At 32.0% G+C, this 10,643-nt stretch overlaps 1 protein-coding gene across 2 annotated transcripts; it reads right to left on the bottom strand.

The window, feature by feature from the left end:
- Positions 1-3,559: 3,559 nt before the first annotated feature.
- Positions 3,560-6,368, bottom strand: LOC18448462 (oil body-associated protein 1A). Of its 2 annotated transcripts, none has more exons than XM_020676134.2 (3): positions 6,217-6,368; positions 4,590-5,050; positions 3,560-3,992 (listed from the first exon to the last, which is right to left on the bottom strand). In XM_020676134.2, exons 1-3 carry the CDS (start codon positions 6,327-6,329, stop codon positions 3,802-3,804), a joined length of 765 nt encoding a protein of 254 aa, XP_020531793.2. In that variant the 5' UTR covers positions 6,330-6,368; the 3' UTR covers positions 3,560-3,801. The 2 variants fall into 2 exon arrangements, with proteins under 2 accessions (XP_020531793.2, XP_006858585.2); XM_006858523.4 differs by having other exon boundaries at positions 4,647-5,050.
- Between the last annotated feature and the right edge of the window lie 4,275 nt (positions 6,369-10,643).

Raw genomic sequence — 10,643 nt, 5'->3', positions numbered from 1 at the left:
TAGGCGAAGGAAGTATGATCATTTTATTAATGATTGAGACTTAATCTGAGGATATTTTGTCTTATATTCCCACATACATAATTTCCCTTTATATATGAACAAATTTTCTTATCTACCAATCTATTGTCAAAATCGGGCGAGTTGTTAATGTGGGTATTTCTAACTGGGATCCGCAACGTAAATTACGGCTATGAAACAAGTAGTTGAGAACTCAAAATTAGATCAAGGTCAATTTGTAAAGTTGTGGGTATTTCTGTTTGTAGAACTCGGATCCGCAATACAAGTTACGGCTATGAAACAAGTAGTTGACAAATCAAACTTGGATCAAGCTCAATTTGCAAAGTTAGAAGCCCTTGCGCAATTTACTTTTTGGTCTCAATGAAGCTATTCGTAATCAATTGACAAGGGGTTAATGAATTCAGAAGTGCGTACAATCAGAAATTTTTGTTCAATCAAGTACTATTCCTATTTAATTGGTTCGGCTACGGGAATCCAACCAAGTACTTATTTGAACAAACAAGCCAATTCCAATAAATCATTATCATCTATCCACATATTCACTTATTTAAGTAGAAGCCATTTTGAAATAAGCTATTCAACAAGCCAAAAGATCGTGAGTATGTTGTCCATCTAATCTCTCAAGTAAAACCCCACCTAAAGATTATTTCTAGGGCTCATTTAATCTCTCAAGTAAAAACCAAGATTAGTTCTAGGCCCCATAAGGATATAACCCACTTTTGGAAAAACGTGCCAATCTAACCCGTAACCGTCCGATTAGATGACTGGCCGGTTCTGGTTTTGGACGGTTTGGGTGATCTACCGATATTTTTAAAAAATTTCAAAAAAATGTATATAAATTCCTAAAAATAAATAAATTTGTTTGTAATAAATTTTTTAATATTATTTACATTATAGTAAAAATTTAAAATTATTTTGATCATTAGTACTCACTTTTATATTTTCCAAGCTTTTTAAAAAAAAATTAAAATTATCCTTCGACACAAATCGATTTTTTAAATTCATTTTTCTTATTAATTTTCAACTTCATTTGAATGTGTTTTATTTTAATCGTTCATTCCATATTTTAGTAGATTGTTTTTTTGTATCTTTTTTATTTTTTTTAACACTTTTTTCACTGCCCAAAATTTATCTGATTAGAACAGTTGAATCAACTGGTTTACTGGTTAGGCCGGTTAAACCGCTTCTGGGCCCATGTCCAGTTAACTATTCTGGTTCGATTTTACAAACACTGATATAAGCTCTTTAATACATAGATTAACCTCAATTAAAAAAAAAACATAATTGCACCTTCTAATCGCTTCAAAAAATAACGTCTCAAGATTGAATAAAAACCATCTAATTTTTAGAGGGTGAGATCTAAATGTTGAAAAACTCAAATTTCTTTTTTTTTTTTTTTAGAATAACCATTAGTGATTCGTTGCCAAAATTTTAGATGGAAAAAACCTGCCCAAGTTGTTCATTCAGAGGAAGTAGAAATCAATTATGCTCCAGAGAGAGCGTGGTATACTTGTGGATAGAACTGCAATAGTTTTTTTTAATAATGAGCTTGTTACTTCAATATTATTTTTTATTCTCTCAAAATTATACTTTTTATCTTGGATGATGAGTTTAAATCACATGATAATTATTAAACTTTTAACGGAAAAAAACAAAATAAACTTCATTTTTAAGAGAAAAATTACACGACATTTTTTCACTTATATTTTACCCAAAAATTACGATGACCCACCAGTGGGCTTTTTTTTCTTGGAATATTTTTAATTATAAATTAATAATTTTCATATTAAAATTCTAATTTTATGAAAATATAACTCAAAATTATGAATAATTAAAATTAAAAAAATATTCATACATTTGTTAGTTTTAAGTATTGTGTAATTAACCGGATTAAAATGTTGGGCTATTTTTAGATTGAGAATATGATATTCATTTTTTCAAATTTTTCAAATATTATTGGAATCTTTTAAATTTAAAATATTAAATATTATAATATTAACTAATATTAAACAAAAAAAAATTCACTTAAAATCAATATAACTATTTAGTATCTTCCAATGCTTTAACATATTTTATCTTCCAATCTATCACCGATATTTATTTGCTAAACAAATTTATCTTTAGCTTTTAGTTCTTTTAGTTTTTGAAAGTGAGCCTCACAAAATAGATGGAATTTATATAGAGGCTTATAGTAAAAATAAAAAATAAAAAAAATAAAAACTAAAACTTATCACAAGAGTATGTTATTCCATGTTATATTAAAAGTATGTGATTCCAAATTAAAAATCAAATGCACACAAAAAGTTTATTAAAAGCATGTGATTCCAAAAGTTTATTAAAAGCATGTGATTCCAAATTAAGAATCAAATGCACGCAAAAAGTTTGACAAGTTCATAGGCCCCATACCACTTAAATTTAAGTGAGATTGTTATTTGCATCACATTTTACTAAGGTAAATATTTGAACATCCGAAAATAAAGATGATTTTTCTAATTTTTTGATATGGAAATTAAGGAATCAATAAATATGTTATAACATAATTTTTTATTACTAACATGAAATAGATTTAAGTTGTGATTTGGATTCCAATAATTCAAATCTATTTGTTTTCAATAAAATCTTAATTATAGATTGTTAATATTCAAATTAAGGGTTTTTTCTAGTTCCAATATAAACATTTAAAATAAAAAATATTTTTATTATTAATTCATTAAAAAGTATATCATATGAATTAAAAAAAAAATGCCTTTATTTCATAAAAACTAATATCAGATTAATGTATGGTTTAATATTATTTATGGGTTCCTTGATTTCATGTTAGATTTTTAAAAATAAATTTAAATTTTAAAAAAAGTTTTTAAACCCAATATTAAGCGAACCTCCCTATCTCCAATGTGGCCAAAGATCCTCCCTCTAATGCACAGTTCTCTAATGTACAGTTCAGTGCCGTTGTGACAGAGTTCCAGGCTGCATTGGCGTTCGTTTCTGTGTAGGACTCTCAATTATCTTAATGGCTTCCTCTCCCCCCAAAAAAGGCAAAAACAAAACCTCTCTGCGTGTGTACTCCGAACTTTTCTACTACCTGTACCCAATATTTTATTAATATAATGTAAATTACTTTATTTTTGTTTGCTTCTATGTATAAACCATCTCATGATTTTTTTAAAACAAAATAAGTACTCCGGAATAAAATAAATTTTATAAACTATTTTCTATTATAAATATACATGTAAAGCCCATATATTTTACCACATACTCTAAAATATCAATTCTACCCCCCCCCCCCCCCCCCCCCCAAATTTTCAATGATCTAGCGCACCTTTATTTTACATTTTTAATGATGCAACCTTGTATAAACTTTTTATTTATTTTTAAGATGGATATCCACCCAACTATAGAATACTAATAAAGTATAGATCATCATCATGGTCAAAAAAACAATTTCCCTAATTGAGGCCACACATATCCTAATCGGTAACACAACACACATATAGAAGGCCAAGACTTTTTCAAGACTTCAAAAAAAAAAAAACAATTTCACTTTGAAACTGAAAATCTCTATTTTGACTATAAAATCAATTTCCAACCATATATGCACGCAAAATAACAATCAACAATAAAACATGAAAATACAAGGCAAATATATGCACGATAATACGCACGTACACACATTTACAGGGCCGTAGCTCTTTGCAAAAACTTAGCAACATTCATTTGCAGAAAATACAGAAGAGAACAAGTGTATAGATCTTCTACAAGGCTGCAATCCTCTGTTTGTTTTGTTTAGACGAAAACTCTCGTAATTCCAGTAGCGGAAGGAGATGGAAGACATTCGGTCTCTCTCAATTTGAACTTCAAACCCTTGCCGCTTGACCAGCCATTTGCAAGAGGGTGGATGCCATGGTCAGGGCCTTTCATGTATTCCCTCTTCTTCCTTTCCTCCTCTAAGTTGATTCCGAAACGCTTCTCCGCCTCTGCAATTTTTTCAACCCATTACTAGCAATAATGCTAAAAAAGAAAGAAAAACAACGCGCAAAGATAGAGACAATTCCGTGCGTTTAAAAAATTCGAAAAGCTAAAAACAAACGCAAAAAATAAGCTGTTCTAAAATTTTTACTTCATTGGGATGTTTTGGGGAAAAATTGGTGAGTACCTTATTCTTCTTTTTTTTCCTTTTTTTTTTTTTTTTTTTTTATCATCATTAACCACATTTTTATATTTTTCTTTTTTATTTTTTGAAAAATATTCGTGAACTAGATTCTTTTTAATCCATGTTTTCCTCCTTAACCATGTTGCAACTTTTAAAGATGCATTAAATTAGAACATCCTTTTAATACATCTTTTTTACTTCTTAAAATTTTCTTAAATCTTTATTATATTTTCTAAGGCCCTTTGTCAGTGTCTCAAAGAGAAGGTCAAGTAACTCGTCTTAGCCTAAGTCCCGTAGCAAGGGGAGTTTTTTCTAGCCATGTACCAGCTGAATCCACTTGGATTGGCCAAGTTACTCAGCCCTGAGCCGAGCCCGATACCAGCCCGGGACCGGGCCTGGCCTGGCCGGAAAAAATACATACCATGGATAAGGAGATGCACAAAAGGATAGCATGGGGAGGGATGGGTCAAGTATCGACCTCGAGCGAGCTGGGTGTCAAGCTGGCCATCAGTAGTGAGAGCATACATAAGGCTAGGTGGGCCGAGCGGGAGCGAGTCGCCCTTATCAATCTGCCAAAAGTGGATGGCTTTGCCATACGACTTGCAAAGTTTCTCCATTTCTCGGTGCTGGAGGGGGCCGGGAACCCCGGGCATGAAGAGTGTGCCACTCTTCACCTCGTACTCATGCGAATGCCACAGCTTCTTCTCCTGGTCAGGAAGTGTCAAGAACAGGCTCTCGGAAATTATGTACTCCACGCCAATCAGTCGAGCATCCGCATCAGGGCTGTCGTATATGAGACACTGCCTCATATCCTCACTTGGGTGGGAGCAGTAGTGGTGGGCTTGTACCTGTCGGGCCATGTTGTCTCCATAGAAGTGGAACCTACGCTCGCTCACAAACGCATTAAAATGTATTAACAACTTAGGGTCCAAAACCATGCAAATTCAACTACCTAACAAGTCGACCATGGGCTCAAAATATGGAGAAGCCGAGGGCCCGAGCCAATTAGGACGGCCAAACCCTAGCCCAAAAAAGATCGGACCTATCCCTGACCGGGTCAGGCCTGACTTTATGATGACAAAGCCGAACCAGCCCAAACCTGAAAATTCAGGCCGTACAAGGAAATCTCTTTGATAACATGTATGATAAAATTTCAGGGCCTATCGTGCCCAGAGTGGGACTTTAAAACGTGGCCTAAACCTTGCCCGATCCAAAATAGATCACAAGATATACTATTTTCAAAACTTAAAATCCGTTTTTTTCGTCAATGCATTTTGATGTCGAGATGATCAATTTGAGAATTATTGAACATCAAAACTTGAGATGCGCCTTAATTTGATTGTTTAGGCGTCGCCTTGTATAAGTTTCTTTTCATTATAGAAATAGAAAAAAAAAACGCAAGAACAAATAATACCATACACACACATGTATCACACATGCACATGCCAGTATCTGCCATCTCTCAATGTTGAATAGTAGAGATGAACTAATCAATCTCTACCACCCAACATGTCCCTAAAGCGCATGGCCTGCCTTTGTAATTGCAGAGTGAACATACACTTCATTAAAAGTTGAAACCAATGTATTCACCCAAAAAAATAAGAAATAAAAGAAATTTGAAACCAATGTTTATGAAATTGCATCTGGCAATCCAGCAATAGGTCCGGCCTATCACTTATCCAGATCTGGTTAAGAGAATCTCCCACTAAAATTAAAAAATTGAAAAAACAAATTAAAAGAAATAGTCGAGAAGTAAAAAATTGAAGAACAATGAACATGCAAAAAAAAATATCAAAAAAATTAATACAATTCATTACCGAACCAGCCAGTTCCTAACATGAACTATCCATTCCCATATATTAAGGGAACCGAACCAGTGCCTCTGGGCACCAGTGCAACCAAATTCCAAATTAAGCGATTCCAAACCGAGCATCTCTACAAACCAATCTAAATCAGGTGATTCCGATCCGATCGACATCTCTAAAAACCATAGTCAAAACAATTTATAAGTAATGAAACCGTTCATAAGGAGGGTTGAGGGTACACACGCGCATAGGTGCTGGTGTATGGAATTGATGGGCCCGAAGCCTTCGAGGACTGCAGTGGCCTTCTCCAGAAGGGCAGTGCCCGTCTGTGTGGCCTCTCCTGGGACTTCAGCCATTTCTCGTGCGATTTCAGCACTTGTTTTGACCCCAAACCCCTTCGTTCTCTTTCTTTATATAATGTGAAGAAGTTGATGAATGAACCATGCACTTTCACTAGGTGACACCTTTCACCTGAAGCAGGACCACGTATTCATTTTTCCTATGTATATGAAGACAGGTAGCACCGTGGTGAAGGACCAGATATTAAATATATAATCCCACCTGGCAAGCTGAAGGATTGGGTATGCCTCCTCCCTTTTGACTCTTAATTTGTGAGCGAGTACAATGTGTTCCCTCGGGACCAAAAAGGAGACAAGGGATGGGGGGTTAAAAAAGAAAAAAGAAAAAAAAGTTTATACAAGTTGTCCACCTAATATCGTAAAAAGGGTTTGTGTAGGAGGCTATTTATGTTTTCATACAAGGAGGTAACAAATACTTAAGTGGTTTAAAAAACGGATCGGTACTTCGGATCGAGCATTCCAAAAAACTTATCTAGATCGGTGAATCGACGATTTGGATCGAAAATCTGACGAATCGGTAAAAAAAATTATTAAAATTCATTATAAATATTATTTTTTTGGAATCCAATAAGAAATAGGGGCACTATAGTATTAGCTTTCATTTTTTTCATCAATATGCGATATTGAGATGTTCTTTCCCTGTATGAACTTTTGTTAACCAATAAATTTACATCAACAAAATAAAAATTCATAAAATTATCATGGATAAAATATATAATCATACATGAACTACAATAAAAAATGGATTAAATAAATAAAAAATAGCCACCAAAATCTCGAATTGACAAAAATCTTAATCCACTAAAAAAAACTCAAATTATTACAACCTAACTATAATCCAAAATTATTACAAACTGACTAACTATAATATTATATACTGAAATTGAAATTGTTGGTTTACATTTTATAGTTATTTTATTATATAAATAATAACAAATCCAAAATATCTTATACTATCATCTAATTTAAAATGTATTATTGACACCTGTAAGAAAAATAGTATATTACATAATTTATAATACAAATAAATAAAAATAAATAAAACAAAAGATTTGGTTATCAATGTAGAAATAAATTTTAAAGTGGTATGAGTTAGTGTTATTTTTTTCTATTAAAATATTTTTTAAACTAATATTTTTTAATATTCAATAAACTAGAATTAGCATTATTTTTTGTTTTCTTAATATCCTATGAGTTAGTACTCATTCTTAATCTCAATTAAGTACTTAATTAATTTCTAATCATACAATGTTATAATCCCATGAGATGCCCAATAGAGTTTTTATGTTTTATTTGGGTAGGTAAACTTAGATTTTTTTGGTAGAATATAGGGGTGGTGAGCACCCAATTATTATTTTTAATAATTTTTTCTTTTTTTATCTTATAATTTAATTACCACAGCCGCGTCGACTCGCCGCTTTTTAAATCCTTGATTATGATTATTAATTATAATATAGTATTACAATATTAAATCAAAATAATTTAAAAAAATAAAAAAAACTTCCATATAATTTAAAAATAATTGTAATGTATTTAAAAATAATTATATTGACATAAGTTTAACATGATTATATTTAAGTTATTAACATAAACAAACAATAATTTCAGATAATTATGTTACTTTTTGTAAATTATCATATAGAATTTTATTTTTTTAATTATATAAAGACTAATTATATATATATTATATTTGTATATCATAAAAAAGAAATAAATATATAATTAATCTTAAAAAAGATTAAATCTCAAAAATAAATAAGTATAATTAATTTTTAAAAAAATTAGACCATTTCATTTGATAGATGTAAGGGAGAGATTTATTTATAAAATATTTAATTTATATACTATTATATTTATGAGAGAGAGTGCTATTTACAAAGAGGTAAACGGGTTTAGAGAGAGAAGAGAAGTGGGGAGAAGGAGAGGCGAGGATTGAAGCAAGGGGCGAGGTAACGGAATCGTTGCTATTATTAACGCAAATGACAAGAGGGAGTGAGATTTTAACTGAGCTAATTAGTTGATCTGGGCCGTTTGTTTTTTATCGGACGGTTGCCGGGGCGATTAAGAGTCTAGTGGTTCAGTATTACGTGGTGGGCGCGTGATGCCCCACGATAAAAGCATGCCACCCCCTCCACAATTCACTAGTTAAAATAAAAATAAATAAATAATAGGAAAAATATGAATTTTTTTTTTTTATCTAATTTCACATCCAATAGTCAAGATTTATTGCAACCACAATGGAAAAAATATAACTATCTAATTTCATATCAAATATTCAAGTTTAATTGTGACCTCTTTGTACCAAAGATAAATGATATCATTATATACTTTTTTTTCGCAAAAATAGAAAAAGCTTTATATAAGGTGCCTATCTTATTCTACATATATGATGTATATCTCAAAAATAGAAAAAGTTCATATGAGGTTGCAACTTTAAAATGTAGAATTAATGTGCACTTCAAAAATCCATCGAAACAATATCGTTTTGATGTTGGAAAACCCTCTGAGTCTCTAACTAACCATCTCGATATCAAAATATATGGATATAAAATAATAAAAAAGAATTTCAAGTCTAAAAAATAATGCATCTTGTAATACATTATCTAGACAGTCAATTTTTAAAATTTTCACATATAGATCTACTTGATTTGAACTATTTATAGAGTTTAAATCGTATAATTAGAGATAAAAATAGATTTTCAAGTCATCACAAAAAATTTTGGCAACAAAATCACTTCTTATGATAAATTTTGGAGACGCCACCTTAAATTGATTGTTTAAGGTTGCAACCTTATGCAAACCACACTTTTTAGAAATTCATCCTAAAAAGTTATTTTTAAGTTGAAAGATTTTATAATTGATCATCTCAACCTCAAGATATATTGATATGAAAAGGAATAGGAGTTCACGTTCTAGAATAAGTGCATCTTGTAGCACATTATCTAGACTGTCTGTTTTCAAAATTTCCAAGTGCTAATACTTTACAGATATGTTTGATCTACATCATTTTTCAAGCTTTAAATTTTATAAGTTTGTCTTAAAATATATTTTAGGCCATTGTAAGAGTTTCCAACACCAAAGTAGTGTTGTTTATTAATATTTAAATGTGCCCCTTTACTTTGATTGTTTAAGGTTGACACTTTATCCAAACCACACCCTCAAAAAAAAGTGAGGGTCGCGACAGTCACATGTGTGGAAGTCGATTAGCTTTACACGGTCCTTTGTGGTAAGGCACACGTGCTGGTCCGTTGGGAAAGGTGAGGAAATTTTATTCTGGCATCAAAAGTGGGCTTAAGATATAGCACTTAAATCTGAGTATCCAGAACTGTTTCAAAGATGCTCTAACCTTTTGGCTAAGGTTTGTGATATTGGTGAGTCTAATGGAGGAGAAGTTTTTTGAAACATCAATTGTCAGTATATTAGGATTCTGTCTGTGGTGTATGACCAATTAACTGATTTGCTTAGCTTATTGATGTGCATCTTTCTAATGTGGCAGCTGATGAGGCTATTTGAGAGTTTGAGGCTAATAGTGTTTTTTTGGTGAGATTTGTGTACTCTTTACCTTTTAACGATCGGATTACATGGATGCAGGAAATGGAAGATACCTCTCCGATTTCAAGGATTCATTTGGGTTATAATTCATCGTAAGGTACTCTCTATTAGTAATCTTAGAAAAACAAGGAAGGCGTTAGTAAATGTGTCTTTTTCTCAAGAATGATGAAGAAACTTGTGCTAATCTTTTCTTGTCAAGCCCTTTTGCCGTTCATATTTGGCAATAAGCAATGGATAAAGTCGGAGTGAATATGGTTATGCCAGGTTCATTGATTGATGTGTTATACCATCTTAAATTGGCTGGATTCTCAAAATTGGGAGGGATGATATGGGACTTTTTCAGATGAGCTATTATTTGGGAGCTATGACTTGAGAGGAATAAAATAACTTTTGATGGAGTTTCTTTGGTTGTCCAAGGGCTTCAAAATAAAATTCTTTACATACTCTTTGGAGTTGGTTCAATGTTACTAAAGAAAGGTATGGAGTCTTTAAGGTGGATATTTTCCTTAATTTGGCAAATATCCTATCATATAGGACTTTAAAGGTGAGACCAAGATCCAGGTGGCAAGCTCCTCTCTAGGGATGTTTAAAACTTAATTTTGATGGATCTTCTTACGGTAACCTAATGAATGCAAGAGTGGGAGGAGTATGTAAGATTCTAAGGGTTTGATAGTATTTTGCTATATTGGGCCGTGTGGAGTTGTTTCAGCCAATCATGCTGAATTGGTTGTTGTGTTGCAAGGTATTCTAATGGGGAGG

This window comes from Amborella trichopoda, chromosome 11, assembly GCF_054954075.1.
Source record: "Amborella trichopoda isolate Santa Cruz 75 chromosome 11, AtrichopodaSantaCruz75HAP2 v2.0, whole genome shotgun sequence".
In the NCBI taxonomy this organism is placed as follows: Eukaryota; Viridiplantae; Streptophyta; class Magnoliopsida; order Amborellales; family Amborellaceae; genus Amborella; species Amborella trichopoda.
Note: the sequence above shows the minus strand (reverse complement) of the source record. Positions and strands in the feature narration are given on the sequence as shown.